Source organism: Ixodes scapularis, unplaced genomic scaffold (assembly GCF_016920785.2).
Source record: "Ixodes scapularis isolate PalLabHiFi unplaced genomic scaffold, ASM1692078v2 PGA_scaffold2__306_contigs__length_199485367, whole genome shotgun sequence".
Taxonomy (NCBI): domain Eukaryota; kingdom Metazoa; phylum Arthropoda; class Arachnida; order Ixodida; family Ixodidae; genus Ixodes; species Ixodes scapularis.
The window spans coordinates 34,364,347-34,387,048 of NW_024609857.1; the positions used below are offsets into that span (position 1 = coordinate 34,364,347).

Genomic DNA, 22,702 nt, shown 5'->3' on the forward strand with positions numbered 1-22,702 from the left:
ATTCGGACTGCTTTAGTTTCTACAGACTGTTTCATTGTAAGACGAGATGCGGTGCAACGGAGGTCTGCGCAGGGGCGGATCCAAAGAGAAATAGGGGGGGGGGGAATGGTGGGGGCGACGAGCCGCCCCCCCCCCCCCCCCCCCCCCCTAAACTAAGTCGACCTCTCCCCCCTTCTAGGAGGGCAATTTGACATGAGTGGACCCCTTGGTGCACACGAAAGAATGGGAAAATAGTATCCTTACAAAATCCTCCCCCCCCCCCCCCCCCCCCCCCCCCCCCCCCCCCCCAAAACGGAGTTCTGGATCCGCCCCTGGGTCTGCGGCATCCACTTTTGCAGCCGTGCTACTGCTGCGATTGTGGTGACCGACGGCGCAACGAGTTCAATGTCATTGGGCAGAAATCGAGAGACCTCGAATGAGGACGTCGTAAGCACGCCCGGCTCGTACCTGGCCGCACAGAGGCAAATCGACGGGGCAGAAGCAGTGTTGGGTAAAGTACATCCAAAATGTACTAGAAGTAAACTAGAAAGTAGATGAGAAGTAATGTACTTGAAGTAAAATAGTAAGTAGACCAGGTGCAATGTACTTGAAGTAAAGTACTATAAATATAATGTACTTTCAAAGTAAAGTAAAAGTACTTTTTAACACAATTTTTTATCGTGCCCTTCCATTCCGTAATTGGGAATTTTCGGAAATGATGGCAAATATTGGATAAAGTCAGGTGGCCACAGAGTACTTGTTTTACTTTTGCTGACTTAACACAATCAACTTAAAAGGCACTTATTTGTATTGGCCTTATAGCCACCATTACTTCACTCAAAGAAATGACCAGATAAGGATGCGTCGTGTGCTCGCGCTTTTGGTGAGAGTAGAATAGCCCTTCCAGTATTGCTTCAGAGCTGACAAAACACCATCTTGTGATACAAATCTAACAAAATAAATTTGGCGAATGTATTCTGAAGTCGGGAGTTGTACTTTCCTCGGAAAGTACAAGAAAATAATACTTTAAGGAAAGTAGAAGCACATATTCAGAAAATGTACTTCAAGCAAAGTACAAATTTTCCAAACCTACTTAAAAAGGACTTTAAGTACTTATGTACTTAAAGTACTTCCCAACACTAAACAGAAGTGACCTCACCTGGGCCAGGCCACAGAGGAAGGGGTAGCACAGGTCCCTGAACGTGGGGTGCTCCAGCCGCAGCCGTCGCACCGTTGCCTCCTGGGCGGCCAGGCAAGACCGGGCTTCGGCGTCCGGTGCACGGGAGCCTTGCCGGGCGTTTTCGAGGCCTTGTAAGACGGCTCCAACCCGCTCCTTGCTGCCCAGAGTGGCAGCGCAATGGCGCATCTGACGGGCAAGCTCTTCGTACTATAACAGTCAATTGAGAAAGCGTCAGAAGCGGTCCGTGGACGCTAGGTACGTCCTACGTTCGTCTGTTGTGAATGAAACTATGAAAGTGTGGGGTTAACGACGGCGGAATAGAGACTGGATTCTTTTATTCTTGACTTAAGTTATTTCCTCTCTCTTAAGATAAGACAGCAGACAGTTCCAAAAACTTCAAAGTGAAGCTCGCAAAGAAAACCTTCGGGGCCTGACATTTTGCGAAGAAGCTCAGTTTTCCTTAGGTTTGAGAAAATAGAAAAAATAAACAATACGCTACTTGCTCAGGATTTCGAACCAAGTTAGACGACACATTGACTGTCACATCAATGTTATACTTTTGTCTACCCTGGGGAGAAAATGGAGCCCAGAAAACGTGACTGGTGAGCCCCTTGCCTGGCTGTTGGGGCCCCGGTGGGCTTTCCTTGCGCACAAACGTTGCAGCTGGGTTGCAAGTTGCTGCCGGCGTGCCGCCTCCAAAGCGAGGGCCGGGTGGCCCTCAAGGCACGGCGGCTTGCCCGTATGTGCCCGGTGCGCCCAGTGACGAAGACGTTGCTCCGCATCCCGATTCGAAAGCTGCGAGGGATGAGAGACTGCATGGTAGTCGGCACGGCAAACCCCCGAGCCGAGAGCCCCCACCTCCTTCTCCACGTGTGCCACTTTAAGGGCAACCTTGTAGACGGGATCCACGGGGTCCCACGGCACCAACAGCTGCAGGCTGCACAGTCCCACACGGGCCCAGGCCAGTCCCAAACACCAGAGGCGCTCCGGAGACCAGGGGCCTAATGGAAGGCAGGCAAGGAGCATGTCTTATTTGCTTCAATTGTATTACGAAAATCTAGGATGAAGTCGCACAACGTCCTTGACATCGCGCAACGTCAAGTCATGTGATCTGACGTCATGTGCACATCTCGTGACCGCATGTGTGACATCGATCGATAAACAGTATGGTCTTCTTCACTTCTTGAAATGATTGTTTATTGTCCCCTAAAGTTGCAACAGGAAGAAAACCACAGGGAGGTCTTTCAGTTGTCCGGTCTCCAGTGCAGGCTTCCTACCTTTGATATTACAGTAAAACCTCGTTATAACAAAATGGGATATAACAAACTAACGGATATAACAAAGCAATCATAATTCCCCTTGCTTGCTAATAGTAGGAAGAAATCAACAGTGGCTATAACAAACTAATGGTTATTACGAAATAATTACGACCGCTCCTTCAACTTTGTTATAACGAGGTTTTACTGTACTTTGAAACAATCCTTAGATGTGCATTCCATGCATTACAGCACTTTGGGAGATAAATATACTCTTTTCAAATTAAAACAATGTTCTTGTTTTAGGATGGCAGTTCGAGACTAGGAACAAAAGGAGTACGGAGAAATGCGCTTTTGTGTTTGCTATTCCCTCTATAAGTCTGTCATATTGCTGTTTCCTCACTCAACACAGTTAACCATTTCGTTGATCTTATTACATTTTTTTTTTTTTTTTATCTTATGGGCTAGCAATTTTTTGGCTATCAAAGAAGGAAACTTCCCATCCTCCTTTGATGCGCACCAAAAGTGATGCGACCATCCCATACAATATCCCAAGCCTATTTATGGACCTATGTTCATTCTCTATCAGTCGGTCCCAACTTACCAAAAGAAGGCAAACTAAACGTGTCTACGAAATGTAAAGGACGATTAGGTAGCAGAGAATCGGGTGAGGTGCACCCTCTTGGCCAACACGGCACTCACGGCTGTCTGCCAATGCCTGCAGCTGCTGGGCAGCGTCTCGCACCAGCAGCTGAAACTCTTCCGGAATGTCTAGCTGGATCCACCAGTCGCCTTCCCTCCCAGCAAAACCGGGCAGAGTCGAGACCAGCTGAGAAAACCACTGCTCCAGAGCAGCTGCCTGACTGGTCCTGCAGAATGCAGTGGGCGGCAAAGCTGACACTTTGAAGCATAGCATTGCATGGTACTGGGCTTTAGTACAGTGGGGATTATCACAGTGTAGCCAACAGTGACCAAAGGCAAGAAACTTTGTTCTCTCTGGCTTTCAGCAATAAAAAAGAATTAAGAAAGCATCTCAGCACCAAGTAGACCCTCCCATAGGCACTATTTCGTTGCCTCCTGGTGGTCAGAAAAAGCCGTGGCTGTCGAGTTTGTCAGAATACTCCAAATCGGAACCTAATTGTCTGTGCCAGGATTTGAGACTCAAACTTTCTAGTGACACCCGTTCGTCCTTAATTATAGTCAATAGTCAATTCCCATGTATCAAACCAAAAAGCAAGACACAGGCATGTCTTTAATTTCGACACCTTTGTGGCCCCCAAAAATCGTCCACAATGTAGGCTGTCCATAACGCCGAAACGAAAATGCATATATTTACACAGTCTGTCACCGACATTTTTGTCTACATAGTGGGGTATCCATATTAACGAGACATGCCTACAAAGACGGCAAGCCAAGATAACAGCACTATGCAAAAAAAAAAAAATGTGCCAAAAAAATAAAATAGGATGCTGGCACATCTTGTTTTGCAACAATTGCCAGAACTTGGCTTGTTTGTGTACAGTGTTGCGGAATGATGATTATCAAGAACATCCCATTGGGCCGGCGTACCAGAGGGTGCGAGGATCTGTGCCCCGTGCCAACAGCCGCCTCTGGGCCTCCAGCTCTGCGCACTTGGGCGAGCGGTCTCGAAGCCCCAGGTGGAAGCCGGGGCCGTCGGCCATGGCACAGCAGGTCACAGTCATGAGGGGGCTTAGGTACACCTGATGGCCCTGCAAAAAAGACCCCGAGGCAACCCGCCACGGACAGCTTCGAGTTCTGAAAGGTTTGACATTGGAGCTCCCTTTCAAAGGGTAGCTTGCTGATGGCCAAAAACTGCTGAAGCATACTGGCAGGGTTCTGTTAACTTTTGACATGGCTGGACATGCCGAATGATCAGCAGCACTTTGAAGGGGAGAGGAGCTCAATAGAGTGTTCTCATTGCATGTTACTTGACATATATCCTATTTTCGTGAAAAAAAGACTTGAGACCCATTCGCACAGTAGTGTTTGACTAAGTTTGACTAGGTGGTTGTAAGAACTTACGACCGCAAGTCACCGAGACATCCACACTTCATATGCTGAATGGCCACCAACTCAAGTAGCAGCTTGGCACGTAACATACAAATCACGAATGTCCCGGATACTCATGGTTGTAACTCATTGTAACAGAATAAAATATGACATTACCAAGAAACAATGCATAATGTCCCTGTTTTTTCAAGTACACACCTCCAGCCATCCTGCCGCAGTCTGGCGATCTTGCCATCCGACGCTTTGAGCCAGGGCGACGCCCAGGTGAGTGGGCGTGTCCCAGAGTCCACACAGGTGTTCCACCCACCATGCCGACACCTCCCCCAGCAGGGGTTTCCTGTTGCTTTCCGGCAGGTCCTTGCCAAGGGCTAGGGCAGAGGCTGCGCCATGCAGCGGGTGCCAGAGGGTCCCTCGCTTTGGACTACCCTCGGTGCGGCCTTCCAGAAAAGACTCGAGGGCCAGGCTCTCTTCAACCAGTTGCACGAGGTCTCGCAGCGCATCCACAGGGCTGACTGCGGCCCGAGCGATCGTCTTTTTATTGTCCTCTTCAACTGGCAGAAGCTCCTTTTCCAGGGTAGCTAGCAGATCTTGGCCTGTGCCAGAAGTACAAGCACAACACAAATAGTCATGTAAATGCAATCAATACACATTGGAACCTCTGAGAATGTTGATGAGCAAACAAGAGCCTGAATTCTTTAAAATAAACAAAAAATTGCAAAGTTAAAAATAAAAATTTACTATAGAAAAACTTTCAGGCCTTTCCACTCTGATGTAGAAGGAAGACCAGCGAAGCTGTACTATGGTCAGAAGACCTCAAAGGACGACTTCTTGGACGACCTCAAGGACGCTGCCTAAGGATGACGTCTAGGAGGACCTCAAGGACGACGTCTAGGACAACCCCAAGAACAATTTCTAAGACGACCTTGAGGACGACGCCTAGGACGACCTCAGGGACGACATATAGACGACGCCTAGGACGATCTCAGGGACGACATCTAAAACGACCTCTAGGACGATTATGAAGACAACGTCTAGAACGACCTCAAGGACAACTTCTAGGACGACCTTGAGGACAACGTCTAGGACGACCACCAAGATGACTTCTAGGACGACCTCGAGGACCTCTTCGACGACATCAAGGACGACCTCAAGGACAAGTTCTAGGACGGCCTCGAGGTCAACCTCAAGAACGACGTCTAGGACGAACTCAAGGAAAACTTCTAGAACGACCTCAAGGACGACATCTAGGACGAAGCCTAGAGATTTTCAGCCTTTCCACTCTGGAGAAAACCAGAGTGGAAAGGCTGGAAAGGTTGCCGCCATCTATGGGCAAGGCTGGCAAGCCGATTGTCTGGTTGTCGCCGTCGCTCATAGATGGCGGTAGCTGTCCAGAGGTCTGTGTCGACATTTGTTTGGTACCGGACACGATCCTGGGGAACCTAGCCCTTAACAGTTCCGCTGTAATAAAGTACTGAATATATTTTAACCAGATCGGTCAACGGTTGACCTTAATCTTTTGTGCACGAATTTCGTGTCAAACAAGAAGTACTACTGTACCATTTTTAAATCAAACCTTTAATAAATCAAAACTGAATTCATCAGGCATATTTTGGGAGCAATGTGAACACTAGGAAACAATCTGTGACCACCCCTTGAGCACTTGGTGGCCATTACCAGGCATGTAGACTTGGCAGCCTATTCGCACTTCACTAGTTTGTCAGTCTGCTACCTGGTTCGTACTTGCCCGTACACATGAAAGACTACCTGGGTTCGGTGTGCCTCGCAGGAGCTGAACGAGATAGTCCTCCAGGGCTGGCAACTTTTCCAAAGCACAGGCAGAAGACAAGCTTGCTTCGGCCTGCTCACAACCTCGGGCAAGCTCCCACACACGCTGAGCAAGCCTGCAACAAGTGTCGGACATCAAACAACGTGTTGCACAAAAAAAGGGGCATTTAAAGACTGCACAGAATTTATGATAAACGTTTACTCATGTTACGGAAACTCAAGGCAAGGAGGAAATGGCCCATTTCATCTTTGCAGCGTACAATATTTCCTTTTAACTTTCTGATTGAGTGAATACAGACATCATTGCCCTCTGCCCGAATTCAAAAACCTAGAAGATAGCTTTGTTGACTGAATTTACCCTTTAGTTTATTTCTTTAGGTTTTCTATCATGAATACAAGCGACATGCTCTAATTTGAAACGGTAAGGTTGAAAAAAATTAATAACAAGGGGACACATAAAACACATGTTATTGTCGATGAGGAACAACTTGACAAGAAAAAAAGACCATGTGCTGTGCTTAGACAGCGAAGCGAGCCGCTTCGCCACACGCTTAGTCAGCTCGCCACTCCTTTGCGTTACGCTTATTTAAATTTTTAACGAGCAGCCCACAACTTTCCGAGACCTCCTGTTCTGTCCCGAGCTTGAGCCTTTAAGATTTGAGCGTGACTCACGTACCCGCATGCCTTTTCAAAGGCCACAGCATTTTCCTCTTCCCGCAATGGTTGCGGTTCACCCAGACGCTTTGCCACGCGGTTCCGAAGCTTGTGTTGGTGCAGTGCGAGGTGGTCAAGGAGGCACTGGTCCACCCGGGCCACGGTCGACGCAAGCGACGGGGAGTCGCTGTCGTCTTCTGGCCTGGCATCCTTGTGGGGAGTCAAGTGGCTCAAAGCCTTGCGAAGCCAGCTCCAGTGCTGGGCGATACGTGCCGAGCGTGGGGCGGTGAGGCAATGTGAAATGTCGGGTTCGCTGCAGGCCTGCCACAGTCGTTCTATGTGTTCTTGGGCCAGTCGTGCCTGGAACACAAGAATATTTGGAGGATCTGGCAACTGAGGAAACAAGTTACTTAAGGCACGTTCACACCGGCGATGTGGAGCAGTCGCACGATAACTTTTATCGCAAAAGCGACCATCGCAGAAAAAAAGCGACGAGTTTTGAGCAGTCACTAGCTGACCCGACTTTTTGCAATGCGATCCAGTCGCAGAGAGACTGAGCCGATCAGCGGCGTTCGGAGCAAAAGTTTTCGAAAGCGACTTGCACACGCCAGTGTGACCATCTGATTATTTTGCGATGCGATTTAGTCACATCGCGCGAGTGCAGTACATCACCAATGTGAATGCACTTTTAAAGTTAGGGACGGTCGATGAAAGTTGGGAGCTTGGGGAACTTGTGAGGGCAGTCTGGGAAACTCCTGGATTTCTAGGAACACAGTTTGAGAACACTCTTTCTTGACACACACGGAAAGCTTTTCTGCACACTGGATTGTCCTCTAAACTTTCACAACGAATGCAGACTCTTTCAAGATGTCAAGTCAACTAACTTTGCTTTTGCGACAAAAAAGTACCGGGCTACGGTTCTGATGTAGTAAGCTTTCAAAACCTCCTCTTTGTTCAAAGTCTTCTTTGTGTGGATTTGACACAATATATACAATTCCGCTGCCACAGTCTCCGAGGATGAGGATCACCTTGCTGTAGATTTCCTCAACGGGGGCAACACTTGTCAGCCAATCGATGAACGCGGCCAACATGCGGGACAGAGGGTCACCCAAACGAGGGGCCTTGGGATCTCGTGGCTCCACCAGAGTCGGGAGACGTGCCTCGAGGTCCCACTGGCGAAGAAGCAGCTGGAGCCTGTGCCGAGACAGCATGGGTTCCGGTGTACAACAAAATTGAAACAAACAATAATTTTTTTAATTAACTAACAACGCCGCGTCTCTCCCTCCGGGTGCCAATAATACAGTTTCTGCGCCGCATCCGGGCACCGATAACGCAGTTTCCGCACCTGGTCCAAGCAATTATAATTCACACGTGCCATCAACATAACTATGCAAAGGCCCGGCGACTAACACCATCTCAATATTGTATTCTAACGTGTGAAGCGTGAGCAACAAACGCGACGCTTTGTCATCTCTTATCGACACGTGTACAGCTGATATTGTTATCCTGACCGAAACGTGGCTTTCCAGTAAAATTGCTGAAACTGAAATTTTTGAGTGTGAAGGTATGTACAAATTTTATTGTTTCAATCGTGACTCGCGCTCAGGTGGCGGTGTTCTTATCGCTGTTCGTGATTCTACAATATCGAGCGTTATACCACTTAACCTATCTTTAGAGTTTGTATGTGCCCGTGTACATGTCAGAAACAAGGATTTTATTTTTTGCGCCTGCTATCGAACCCCCTCTTCGTCTAGTACATTTTGCTCTGAGCTTCACAATGTTTTAAATAGATTGGTAGTACGGTTTCCTTCTTCGTCTTTGCTTCTTCTGGGGGATTTTAATTTTCCCACAATTAACTGGAAAAACGACACCCCCACAATAAATAATCACTCATTACAGGCTCTTTCGTTTCTAAGCCTTTGTCTTGATTTTAATTTAAAGCAACTTGTACAAGAGCCAACACGATGTTCATCTCATTCTTCCAATGTATTAGACCTCATTCTCACTACAACCCCTGAGCTTGTGTCTCCCTTAGCATATTTACCAGGTTTAAGTGACCATTGTGTTGTTCAGTTTGACCTGCAGGCATCTGCTTCCTCATATAAAGCATTTAAGATTATTCATGACTACAAAAATGCCGATTTTGTTTCAATTAATAATGAATTAAACACGTTTCTAACTGATTACATCTCACGTTTTCATACGCGAACGGTTGAAGAAAATCGGTCTCTCTTCAAGCAAAAAGTGAGTGACCTAACTGACCAGTACATCCCTCTGAAGCGCATCCGCTCTAATTCACAGGCACCTTGGTTTAACGCACGCCTTAAGCGTCTGCGAAATAAAAAGAAATGGTTATTTCGGCGCGCAAAATTAACAAAATGTGCTGAGCGCTGGTACGCTTACGAAGCTGCTGATACGGAGTATAAACAAGCTGTCGCACAATCAAAGCAGGAGTGTTATCAGTGTACACTTTTTTTCTCTTTTAAACGATAACCCACAAAAGTTTTGGAGCGTGGTCAGCGGGAGTAGATCCAGTGCGGTTGAGCTTTGTGATGCGAATAATGTTCCTGTAGATCTAAACGATTGTTGCAATGTCCTAAACAATGTGTTTGCTTCTTATTTTTCCCACACGACTCCTACCTGTTATCCAATTGTTTTCAGCCCTAATTATAGTCCTATGTTTCCTGTTAGTATTGATTCATTTGGTGTCGACTGTTTAATCCAGAAGCTTAAAATTTCCGCGTGTGCTGGGATTGACGGAATCAATTCAAAGTTCCTGAAGAGCACCGCCACCTATTCATCTTTGATTCTTTCCGAAATTTTTTCACAGTCTTTGCAGTGTTGCACGTTGCCCAACGATTGGAAGGTAGGGAAGGTGGTTCCTTTGCATAAATCAGGTACTGCTCACTCCCCACTTAACTACAGGCCCATATCATTGACTAGTGTGCCGTGTAAATTACTTGAACATATCATTTACTCTCACCTTGTTGCCTTTCTCGAGTCGAATTCTTTTTTTACTAATTGTCAACACGGGTTCCGAAATTTTTTTTTCTTGTGAAACACAGCTTGTATCGTTTACTAATGACCTGTTGGTTGCTATTCATGCCGGGCTAATAGTTGACTGCATTTTCTTAGATTGTGCTAAGGCTTTTGATTCTGTCTCGCACGACCTACTTCTCTTGAAACTGAGTAAACTTAATATTGATCCTAACATCTTGGGCTGGGTTAAATGTTTTTTATCTAACCGCTCACAATATGTTTCTGTCAATGGGCATAATTCTTCTACTACTCCGTAACGTCCGGGGTACCACAGGGATCTGTCCTGGGGCCTCTCTTGTTTTTAGTCTACCTTAACGACCTCCCATCGCAAATTGCCTCCTCTATTAAATTGTTCGCGGATGATTGTGTACTTTATCGCATAATTACTAATGCCCCAGAGTGTGCTATACTACAGTCAGACCTCGACGTAGTTTCTTCTTGGTGCGCTGAATCCCTAATGAAGCTTAACGTTACTAAATGTAAAAGCATGCGTGTTTCCCGACTCTCTAAAAACGCTGACCCTGCCATATACATCCTTAATGATATACCATTAGATGCTGTTGCTTCATACAAGTATCTTGGTATTCACATAACTCATAACCTTTCCTGGAACATGCACATCGACTATGTCTCTAATAATGCTAATCGTATGCTTGGGTTTTTGCGCCGCCACTTTCGTTCCACTAATCTTCCCGTCAAACTGCAATTATATAAAACCTTAGTCAGGCCAAAACTCGAATACGCCTGTTTCGTTTGGGATCCGGGACATGTAACATTATCATACATTCTCGAATCAGTCCAGAACCAAGCAGCCCGTTTTATCCTTTCTAATTATTCTCGTACTGCTAGTGTTTCATCAATGAAGACAACTTTGGACTTACCTGACCTTGCTTTAAGCCGTAAATACTTTCTTCTTTGTCTTTTCCATAAAGTCTATTATTCTAACCCAATTCTAAAAGATCAACTACTTTTTCATCCGTCATATGTGTCACCTCGCCACAATCACCATGTCATACGAACATCTATTTTGACTTTTTTATTTCAAAAACATCTAACGAATGAAACCACCTCCCAGCCTCCATCGTGTCCATCCAGGACGCCACATACTTCAAGAAGCTTGCCAACGATTTCATCTGTATCACCCACTCCTCTCTGTAGAGCCTCCGGGCCTTGAGAGTATGAAAATAAATAAATAAACAAATAAATGCTGCACTCCTAGGCACCTGCATCTCCCTTTTTGTTTGTTTTCGTTTTGGTCAGCTCGGACTACAGCCATACAAGAGGTTACTGCCTTTTTAGGCAGTAACCTCATGTAGAACTAATTTAGGCTTCGCATGAATTTATCATTTATCTTTGGTTTCGGCGACTTGGAGTCTTAGTAAACGTAGGAAAATTAGTGGCGGTGACTAACTTGAGATGCACTAAATGCGTCTATAAATGCCACACAGCAGGCAACACCCCACGATATTCCTGTGCTCCCCCCCTACCGGCAGCCCAAGCACACCAAGGCATACCCTAGCTTGCACCATATGTAGCAGACCTGCTTAACCCTGAGTCTCCCTCACTTGTAATTCGTGTAACAAAAAAGTGACAGCAAATGAAAGGGTAAAATTTAAAAGATCAGTGATGTAGGACCTGTTATGGGATTCACCAACATGCAAGCTCTTATGTCTTGCCAGTCATGAAAGCGACCGAAAACCACCGTTCAATTGGGGCCAGAATAAGCGTCCACCCAGGCATCGCGATAGGCAGAGCGCCCTACACCTGAGGCATCTTCCTTTTATAATGAGAAAGTATTAACCGGGTACCATGGAGCGAACCGGTGTTATCAGCTTTTGAAGCTGCGCCAAAGGGCACCTAAATTCCCCTGTCCCAATGGAGCGAAGCGGATAGGCTCCCACTGGCTGGCGCACGTCATAGCTTCAAGGAACGAAGCTCCCATTGGCTGACACACGTCGTAGTTCCTAGGAACGCCACCCCATGGCGCTGCGGGCCCCGCGCCAGTAAAAGGAACACAGAGGCGCACGCTCAGCCGCTTCTGCTCCTCCCGACGCCGACGACCATAACAACGCCTCAAGCATTTACATCGTCGACGGCCGCAACCTCGGCATTAGCAAAACCTGCCCGTCCATGCAAGTACACCGCAGAAGGAAAATCGGTGTTTGGTCACGCTTTCAGAAAAAAAAGTCATGCATGGTTGTAATTTTGGATTTTCTATGTTGTTTAGGGCAGACAGATTGAGTATATGCCATAAAAAGAGGATTTCATAAACAGCTTTAGTGCCCTTTTCAGCTAAACAGCCAGAAACAAGGCTACCTTTTACCCTAAAGCTGTAGGACTGGTTTGGGAAGATGGGTACGAAACTTACCAAAGTGAGGAGGCCCGGAGCTCTTCATCCAGGGTGCCACGAGGCCACAGGCGAGCCAGGAGGTCAGGACACTGATACAGGTCTAGAGGCAGGTCTTCTAGACGGAGCGGGACTCCAACAGAGGTGCCGGCTCCGTCTGCGCAGCAGTTCGTAGAACGCCTTTGTGTCACATAATCATAAAATTAAGAAAAAAGAGGGTGCTTACAAAGTCATTTTACTTTGTTCCTACAGGACGTAACTGGATCTGATTAATTTCAAATGCTAGAAATAAGTGATCTCTGAATAGAAAATATACGAATGTCCTCTTTCAGCACTAGTGTAAACATCCAAAACTGGTGCAACCAGCTCAAAAACTGGAATGGAAAAGGAGAAAATACCCACGCAACTATATGTAATCAGAGCATGCAAGTATAGTTGCCCCAGGGGTTCGCCAGTTTCAGTATTTTTGCTCGTGTATCTGGGTTTGGGATGTCTCTGTGCTGTAGCATCCCTCACAGACCCTTTCAGCGTGCATAAGCATGTCCCAATCAGCCTACTGGCAAATTTCTCCAAAATCAATCTTTAAATTTTCAAACGGAAAGTCAGGGTGCCAATGAGCTGGTGAAGGTTAGGCATTGCACAATACACATTACAGTGCAAGGGACAAAGACAAGAAAAAGACGTAGACAGGACAAGCGCTGAACTCACAACTGACGTTTAATGGAAAGGTTGCGAAGGAAAAGGAAGATGTTACGGGTATATGTAACATCTTTCTTGTCTAGGTCTTTTTCTTGTCCTTTGCACTGTAGTGTGTATTATGTATAACCAACAAGCCCATCAGATTATTTTAGGCCTAGCAGAACCCCCGTGTGTGTTTGTGCATTGTCTGCAGCCTCAAGGTTGTGTTATGTACTTAAATTTCGCTTCTTCAAGATCTACCCCCCCCATTCACCAACCTCAAACCTATTCAGTTGACCCAGAAGAACACTCCAGCAGTCAAAATAAGTGTAGCTGGAAGTGTTCATTTTAACATATTTTACACTCATGTCTCGTTAATACAGCCAAACCCACTTATAACGAACGCGATAATTTTGCGAAAAGTGGTCGTTTTATCAGTAGTTCGTTATATCTGGACTTACCTTTAAAACACATTATAAATAAGGATAATGAAGCTGGTACTGGTAGTTTCACTCTGCCAGTTCTTTATTTAAAGAAACTGTTAGCACGATTCTAACGTGCCCCGAATACTGACGCGCAGTCAGATTTAGCTTTCAGATAATCAAAAAGTAAATTGCTGCCAATTCTACCGTGCAGGTAAAATAATGAAGATTGACCGCACACCAACCTCATAGAACAGATTTTATGAAACGGATGCCAACACAGAGATAAATGCCGTGCACTAGTCCGACGATGGTTCTTCGCTGTCCACAGAGGTAATTAATACTTGCTTTTGTCTAAAGCGTTTTAAGTGCCGCGCTTCCTGCGCATGTACGAGTGTGCGGCCGTCGCCTCTGGCAGGGTCGTCTTTCCAACAACACTTTGCGAGCTCGTCGGGTGGCTGGGATTGCGAGGCCACGCAGTGCTGTGCCGTTATCTTTTTCCGCCAGCGTGATGCCCTTTCGTTCAAATAAAGACTCCTAGAGGATTTTTTTTTAAACTTAAATTGACAGACACGAGTCTGTATACGCGAAAAAATGTGCATGATACGGATACCAAAAGGGTGAACGTAAACAAACGGTCACTATGGCGATGGGGCTAGCCACCTTATACCGAGCATTGAGCATTGCAAACATAGAACAAACGAACGCAGCTGCAGCTGACGCAGCACAGCGTGAGAGTTGACTTGCCCCTTCTTCTTTTCTCTTTCCAGCGCATGCACAATCGGCAGACTACGCGACCACGCGACCCAATCAACTCAGTTCGTTCCCGAAAATATTGTTTATATTAACGAGACATCACTGTAGTTAAATCGCAACTGTGAAGATCAGACATTGGCTACGGTACATTGCTGTCTTCACTCAGGGGAGCGGGGTAGGGAGCCATATAATTTTGAGATGCATGCTAGGTCTCGATCAAAATCTACTTTCTCCTTCACTAACTAACGACGCTATAAGTAGCAAGGGTACCCTCCACCTCGGCACAACAAAGTGTCCGACTGATTACAACTAAATTTTTCTACGAATCGGAATCTAGACACTGATATGAAGGCAGGTCCAAGCCATTACCTAGCTTGAGAGTGTCCAGCAGACTTGACAGAATCTGCTGCAGGAGTGCGTTGTTCCCCAAAAGAGAAAGATGGCACCTCAGGAAGGGCTCGAGCTCAGGTGGATACTTGAAGGACCGTGCCAGGTGCTGCAGCCAGGATATGCGCAGGCTCAGGTTGTTGTGCGTGCAGGGTTCCAGCAGGAGTCGCGTTGCCATGCCCAGCAGTGACTGGGGCTCTACCCCTTGAAGTTCCAGAGGTGTGGGCAGAACCACCCTGCACGAGGCAGCAATTAATGTGATGTTTTTGGGCTCGAAGGGTACACACAATTAGTACTAATTAATAAATTAGGATTCCTCTCTACTGCACCGCAACTGTGTACTCGCAACACACCGTGCATTCTCAGAGCAATGGTTTTGTCAAGTAGACGTAATTCTGAGGGATCACGTGTATTGTACAGCAAATACAAACTGAACTAGTTTAGAATACAAGATCAGGGACATGCAGATAAGAGTAAAGACAGCTCAAGAGGTGCCTGCTGCACCCAGTGAGCTTGTGAGATCAAGGTAACAAACCAAAGTTGCCTGTTTGCTCCCAAGGAAGTTGGCTCCCGAGTCTCTCGAAGCTGTACACGATTGGGGACGAGGAATATTTATTCATTTATTCTAGTTATCTCATATTGCTGACCGGGAGGGTCAATGCAGGGTGGGCAATAAATGTCAAACACATAAAGCATTGCAGTGCAACACTGCTATCGTAAGGCAAACATCATTATTTTCCACTGCAGACAATCTCACTACACCCAAATGACCGCATCGGTCAATAGTTCTGCGGATCACAAGTCCACTAATTCGTGAGTATGTGGCTGTCACAGTCTCTGGTGGACTGGGAATGGACTTCAGCCAGGCATAATGAAGCTGGGCCACAAAAACAAACCTTGATGTCCAGCCCTCACCTGGATGGTTCCGACAAAGTTGCCAGAACGGCACACAAGGCCAGGCTGTCACTCCAGATTTGGGCAGCTTCGCAGTGCCTCTCCAACGCCCAGAGTGGCGGCGACGCCACAAGAGACAGCAGGAGCTGCTGGGCTTGCGGCAGCTGCGTGCCCTCCCAGGACACTCCCTCGAGGGACTGGCACGCCACCTGCGAGCAAAGAGGTTCCGGTTGGTCAAGCCACTCCCGTCGGTCGCCACTTGTGAGATCCCACCTCCGCTTCCCGTGGATCCCACGCCACCAGGTGAGTCTCGGCGAAGCTGCTCCGCACGGCGTCCAATGGCAAGACACCACTCTCGAGCCTGTGGACGCTGAGCGCCACGGCTTGCCTCAGGTTGGTCAAGGTGGCTTTGCGGCCATGGGCTGGGTACAGGTATCCAGCGCGATACTATTAGTGCAAACAAGCAATCGCCAGTATCTCCAATTTTTGTTTCTTAAAATTGAACGACTACCATACAAGCTACTGGTGTGGCAGAAAGTCCTCATTTAGGGCAGTAACCTAAGTGGTAAAGCTTGCTGCCTCCCTATGCATAATGCTGGGCTGGATATTCCGAGAGCTCTGTGTTTTTTTCTTATTCATAGCTCACAAAAGCTAAATCCACTGCGAAGGGATGTGACCGCCCCACACTACCTATGCGACACTGCCAGCTTCGCATGTGTTGTCGCGACAGAGTCCCTGAAGACCTGGATCTCTGTTTTCATCAACCCCGAGGTAACGACAGTTCTCTATGCACATTCTAAGATGCATAAGCTCCTTGTTTCTCCTCTCCCTATCTCTGCCACTGGAGCTACGAATATTGTGATGCATTGCCCAACAGTTGATGGAACAAAGAGAAGACATTGAACGCATGGCAAGAAATAGGCCTGACTGACCTCGTCACTGTTAGTATCATCTACTGTTGTGTTATGACTAGGGTTCTGTGTTCTCAGACTCTATTTTTCACGAAACTCAGAGGGTGTTTTTCTGAGTATAGTATATTTTTGCTAGAAATTCGAGGTTTATTTTCATTTAATTTTGTTAGATTCAGACCTCTCTAAAAATTTGTGTTTAATTTTACTGTGTTTATTTTTAAAAATTCAAAAGAAAAACAACGTCCAGTCAAAAACATACCCTTAATTAAAAATAACTTGCCGATCTCAAAAAATACTTTTGCATCTGCATTTGGCATTAGCAGTACTAACTGTCCTACAACGAACCTTGCAAACAAGTGGTGCTTAAAAAAAATGTGAGTACCGTATTTACCCGAAAATAGGTCGACCACGAAAATAGGTCGACCCCTATTTATTGAGTCCACCGAGAATAAAAAAAAATAATTCAAATATAGGTCGACCTTTTTTTTTTTTTTTTTTTAAGGAACAGGGGAAAGTTAGGGCAAAAGAAACAAACCTTTATTTACAGCACTCTCAGCTAAATCACAGGGCGATGTCAAAAAGTTATTCATCGTCAGAACTTCCGGACATATCGTCGTCCGAAGCTTCGTCAGTTTGGTAGACATCCTCGCAAATTGGCAACAATACCTCACCGATACCGTTGTAAAATGACGACAAGAAGAAACGAAAGAAGGTGGAGACGGGCGAGCCACGAAAGATCAAATACAAAGACACGAGCAACGCTGCGAGCCCCGTGAGCAACACGCGACCCGCCGAAAAAAAAACAACTAAAGGAACTCCGGTTTTTCTTTTTTTTTTCTATTTTTTTTTGCGCGTTTGCGAGGGAGAGAGGAATGGTTCGCATAGGAGGGCAAAGTGCATGGCGCATCGCGTTCCTCTCCCTCCCCTTCCCCCTTGCCCAGCGAGGGGAACGCTACAGGCATGATGGCGAAACCCGACGCCCGAGGAATGTGCGCGAGAGCCGTAGCCGGCGGCCACGGGCTGTCGACTGCTGCTGTTTGGTTGTTTTTGTGCGTCAAAAGCTTTTTAAAACAAGAAGCCGCGCGGCTCAACCGCGACGCCGGCTAGGTGATTGATAGCTCCATACCCTGGGTAGGGTTTCAAATTTTGGCCGCGAATTAGGTCAAAATTCTTTGGTCACGATTATAGGTCGACCCTTCATTTTTGACAACATTTCCGAAAAAAAAAAAAGGTCGACCTATATTCGAATAAATACGGTACTTTGAAATAGCCTAACTCATAGACATAGTCATTGGGAAGCATAAAAGTTAGAGCTGCCCTCCTCCATCCTACGAAATCTACATTTTCATATTTTTCAAGGTTATGAAAAGACAACCTATCCTCTACCTAAGAAGCACAAGTAGTATGAACTGGAAACCAAAATGGTGGGCTTTTGTCACGGCCCAGAAGTATGTGCACTGACCCATTGTCCTGGAAAACCCTTAACAAAATAAACAGCAAGCTCTCCTTTTGTCAATCAACTAAAATTAAAAAAAAAAAAGAACTCGAAGGACATTTTTTAAAGATCTCCGACTCTGACCAAATTTAATCGTAAAATAAAAGTCTTTTTCTTTTTTTCCTTTTTGTTATGCCATCGTGACGTCGAAATTCATAGTTTTTCCCGAATGAATGAATGAAGGTTTTATCGGCGAGTGTTTTTCGGAGTTTTTCGGATTCATCCTAAAACACGGCATCCTAGTCACGGCCAAGCAGCTCTTTTGTAAGCAGCAGACTCACCGGAGGCCGCGCTGAATGCTCTGTGAGCTTCGTAAAGTGGACCGCTGAGTCCAGGCTGCAGCAGCCCTGCAGATGCCAGCAGGGCCTGTGTGTCCCACAAGTCCAGGGTCCCTCCGTCCTCCTGGAAGAATGCACGCATCCAATGAATATGCTGACCACTCTGAGCGACTGCCACAAAGGCTACTCCACCTCTCCCGGAAGGTAGACTTCCACAGCGCGGTTGCGCATGGCTCGAGATATCTCTCCGTGCCTGGGGTCCATGGTCATGATGAGCCTGGACAAGTGGATGTTGGTTTTTTTTTAAATAAAATGTTTGTTTAATGAAAACAAAAAAATGGTAGCTTAAGCTTTTTTTCTTTATATTGGCTATTAAAATCCCATGCCTCCTTTTGATACCGCGTATTTACGTCCTATTTCACACCACTTACGACCAAGCAACCAAGGAAACTAACCATATTTCACACAGTGTACAAAGAAAAAAAAAGAGGCAAACTCTGTTTATTTTGTTTGGCTCGCCTACTGCCTCGCCACAGAAACAGAAGTAAGATTGCAGTCAATGGCTTTTGAATCCCTGGCTTTCATTCCACCCGAATTCTAACTGGCCATAATTCATTGGCTCTTCAAAACCACGAGGGCCACGAGGACCACGAGTGACGTCACAAGGGTCACGACTCACGAGTGACGTCACCCTCATGACGTCACTCAGGTATGCTATCCCCTCCTCTCCTACTCCTCCTCAAGAGCTGCGCTCTAATTCGGCATTACAGAGAATTGTAAACGTCTTTAATTTTTTTTTTCATGCAAGGCATTAAAATGGCTGGCATCAGCCAACTGGAAAGCTCATCTGACCCGATATTCCAGTTCCAGTAAATGCCATGGAAGGCTGAACTTCGAAACATTTAGTGGCCTTACCTACACCTTCATGGTCTTCTCTGTGTCTCCTTAGACTGACATCTGTTTTATTCACGCAAGTCTTTCTACTACTCCGGTATTCCGTCTTCTTTACGTCACAAATATTTTTTTCTTTTGTGCCCATAAAAGCCCACAAACACGTCACAAGCTTTCGACGTAAAACAAACGAACATCATTAGGATGTGATCCACAGAAAGCGAGGACGCACCTGAAGTCAGGGTGCGGCCGCACCACCCTCAGGGCCTCCCCCACGACGCCCTGCTCCGTCAGGGGAAGCACACCGTCAGGTTCCAGCAGCCCGTTGAGTCGGTCAAGCACCGACGCGCTGCAACCAAAGAAAACACAACCGTTGAGACGAGGTTCCCTTGTCAAAAGATCGACCGACCGATTGGTCGGCGAGGCTCTAGGAGGCACGAGGTCACGACAGGACGCATGGGAAGCGCCCTGGGGACCGTGGGGCTAGGGAAGCTCGTGGCCAGGGAAACGGAAATTAGGGGAGAGGGAAGTGGTGAAGAGTGCACTGTGTCTGTGTGTGTGTGAACAAGCAGGACTTGTGAGCGTGCGAGTATGTTGTAATAATAAAGCGCGAGGTTAGGCCTAACCACTTGCACAGTGTGTGACCTCTATGCCTGAAGCCGTGGTCACGCCGCCAATACGACGTACAAAAGACATTATGCAGACACAGTCTGCAGCATGTTTCTTCCTCGTATGATGATCACGTTGGTCACACAAAAACCGTCTGCAGACGCATCCGAAGCACACACGTGCACAATGCAGATGTGCTTCGAACGCGCTCGAGGCATGTGTTCGCGGGTGATTCTGTCGTCGTGTCCGCAGCCAACGCCGTGTCTTTTGCACGATGCGTGAGCCGCGTCGGTGCGGCTTCACAGATCGAAAGTGAAACGCGAAGAGGAAGGCAGCGAGCACCTGCAAAGGTTGACGTTCTCCAGCAGGAGCCAGTCGCCGCGGATGAGGCTCGTCACCAGCACGCTGTCCCGCCACTCGAAGCGACCTCCGAGGGACTCCGGGTGGGCGGCCTCCTTCTCCAGCTGCTCCAGCTCCGTCAGCACGTCCGTCCATCCTGTGGTGCAAAAAGGTTGCGCAAAGAGCGTTTGTGACAATAAGTTTGCGAGGAACGAAACATTTGTGTTGAGTAGAACGAATAGAAGAGCAGGCAAGAGAGAGCGTAAGCTGAATGCTAAACGAGTGCCTAGAACAGCGGGAGATGCCATCTGAATATACTGATGGGGCAATGAAATAAATCAACTAGTATATACTAGTTGTTCCCTCAGGAAAAAAAGGAAGTTCTGCAGATTATTCATACGCTGTGCGAAGTAGTTCTTACAAGATTTGGTTGTTGAAGAGAGAAACAATGTTTTTAGCGTCTGAAACGTGTACATCTTGATAAAGAAACATAAAAATAATCTAAGATGCACCTACATATATTTTAATTCAACACATGAAAAGGTAAATTAGAAACATTCAAGAAAGGGGCCAGCATTGTTTGTAACCATTGTCTGTAACCGTCTGTAGCAGAAAAATGGCACCTAAATTCCCATTTCTAATAAAACACAAAGAAAAGCACAGCAACACAATGCTTCGTCATGGAAGCCGTCGTGAAGCCGGCAGGGTTCGTGGCGCCTGCTTGTAGGAATGCACTGTGTGTAGGAATGCTTTCACATTCCTACACGTAAGCAGTCTTAAATGTCTCTTCAAATTTTTTTCCCTACGGTTCTTGAGGCAAAAACGAGTATTGTGAAATGTTCAATGCAGTGGCATCACTAGAGTCAGCGGCACCCAAAGCCATGCCCCCCCCCCCCCCGGTGACACCATTGATTCAATGTAATGAGGCTGTGGTTAAGTGTTTTCCTTTCAGTCCTTGCATGTGCTGTGTCTTAGTAACAATTTTAAATAGACATTCCCTACCCCACATGACACACCAAACTAGACCAAGACGAAAGTTCAAGACAAATGACTACTTTTCATTGAGGATGAATTCCTGCTTTTACAGCCTCACGGCCATCAGGTGAGTTTTTGGCACTGAGGCTACGCTCAAGTTTTTGTGCTTTGGAACGAAGGAATAAAGGCCTCAAGGAGCGGCAGTTCACCCATGGCAGGGGCAGCTATACAGGGGCGGGGGAGGGGAGCAAGGGGGCAGTTGCTTGTCTGAAATTTCTGCCTACCTCCCTAATATCATTGTAGAATCACTAACAAAGGGCCATCTGTCCTTGCCAAACACGACTCTTTCCGACTTTTGTCGATAAAGTTTTCGCGCTCTATAGATGTGCACACAATTGATGTTCAGCTTTGCATGCACCCTTTTGGGACGTAAAATCGTCCATGCCAAAATTTGGAGTGAATCAAGTTCTGCAAAGACAGCCCTTTACACACACAAGCGAAGAACAGAGGACCAATTTGTATTCCCTTGGCACGTGGAACCTGCGATTCAAGAGCCAGCTAAATGTAAGCCACATCACTACCCCCCTTCTTTCCCTTTCTTTGCCCCTTGATGAATTTGGGAAGTTAGGCCGTGCCACCCAAGCAAAAAAGGTCCTGCCACCTCCCATGATCCACAGCTGCAAAAACAGTCATTGCCTGTGACAACAAACATGATGAAGCGATGTTCAAAAACAAAGATTATGAAAAAGCACTCACAATCTTTCCAGCATGTTTAGCGTATAACAAATGGATAAAGGAATGTATTTGACTGGCGGCAGATTGCGCCACCATGCCAGTGGTTTTAATCTCAACTAACAACCGACCCAATTCTCAACCTCCAATGACCTAAATACGAAACTGTGAAAGCAGACTGGCAAACGCTTTGCTGGAATTGCTAACCGTATGCGGTCTCCCCACCTTCACGAGCAACTAGCAGGTTTGCATTCACTCACCAGAGGTCTGTGAAAGGCCCGAAAGCAGACGGCGGAGGTCCCCGAGCCGCCGAAGAAGGGTGTCCTGGCCGGCCGTCCTAGAGGGCCACGCCGCGTGAATCTGGCTGCTGGCCGCCATCAGCTGCTGAAGACCAGGGGCCGGCCGGGGGGAAGCCGCCTGCCGTAGCAAGCCGTTCAGGCGCTCCTCGATGCGACCCAGCACTTCGTCCACCTTCTTCGACAGGTCCACCTGCAAGTCATGGTCGTCGCAATCAATACGGTGCCTGAACCGCGTCCTCGGCTGGTACGTTCAGCGTCCTTCCTGTCCCTACATCGAAAAAGCGGCCCGAACTGGCAAGAAATGATGTCACGCGAGCCGTTGTGTTGTGCTGTCAGACGTCGCGGTTATGCCGGTTGGTGCTAGGAGTCCTCGGAAAAAGTATGAGTTAAGGCTAGTGTCGCCATCGTCGCGGCGCTCTGGCTGCCGAAGCTTCCGTTGACTGTCGAGACCGAGGGCGACCTGCAGCAGAATGGCCATCTCCCACATCCAGCACCGTTTGTAAGCAACGACGATCGAAGGTTGCGAAAATTGACAGACGCTCGTCGGAAGGACCCGGCAGTGTGGCAGAGCCCGAACGACGAGTTTATGTCGAGGAAGTAGAAATTTACATCTGCTGCAATGTCAACGCAATATTTGTGAAAATGTCCGAGCGTAACGGGATATGCTACTAATGGTCCGTCGACCAGAATGTGGTGGGGCAAACATTCTGGCACGAATGGTGCAGTCATCGCATCCCCACTAAACTTCCTCGAGTTTGGCTATTT

General features: G+C 47.0%; 1 protein-coding gene across 1 annotated transcript in view; it reads right to left on the reverse strand.

Annotated features, from left to right (window-relative positions):
* Nucleotides 1–22,702, reverse strand: part of LOC8031001 (midasin) — a 122,024-nt gene that overhangs the window by 39,182 nt on the left and 60,140 nt on the right. The window contains exons 30-47 of the mRNA XM_040222376.3: nucleotides 21,899–22,127; nucleotides 19,935–20,088; nucleotides 19,216–19,332; nucleotides 18,285–18,369; nucleotides 18,096–18,216; nucleotides 15,682–15,830; nucleotides 15,430–15,617; nucleotides 14,497–14,750; nucleotides 12,293–12,428; nucleotides 7,914–8,079; nucleotides 6,908–7,245; nucleotides 6,211–6,347; nucleotides 4,645–5,039; nucleotides 3,985–4,145; nucleotides 3,118–3,284; nucleotides 2,018–2,160; nucleotides 1,775–1,954; nucleotides 1,139–1,366 (exon numbers count right to left, since the gene is read on the reverse strand). Coding sequence (XP_040078310.2) covers nucleotides 1,139–1,366; nucleotides 1,775–1,954; nucleotides 2,018–2,160; nucleotides 3,118–3,284; nucleotides 3,985–4,145; nucleotides 4,645–5,039; nucleotides 6,211–6,347; nucleotides 6,908–7,245; nucleotides 7,914–8,079; nucleotides 12,293–12,428; nucleotides 14,497–14,750; nucleotides 15,430–15,617; nucleotides 15,682–15,830; nucleotides 18,096–18,216; nucleotides 18,285–18,369; nucleotides 19,216–19,332; nucleotides 19,935–20,088; nucleotides 21,899–22,127 — 3,348 coding nt within the window. The remainder of the gene's footprint in view (nucleotides 1–1,138; nucleotides 1,367–1,774; nucleotides 1,955–2,017; nucleotides 2,161–3,117; nucleotides 3,285–3,984; nucleotides 4,146–4,644; nucleotides 5,040–6,210; nucleotides 6,348–6,907; nucleotides 7,246–7,913; nucleotides 8,080–12,292; nucleotides 12,429–14,496; nucleotides 14,751–15,429; nucleotides 15,618–15,681; nucleotides 15,831–18,095; nucleotides 18,217–18,284; nucleotides 18,370–19,215; nucleotides 19,333–19,934; nucleotides 20,089–21,898; nucleotides 22,128–22,702) is intronic.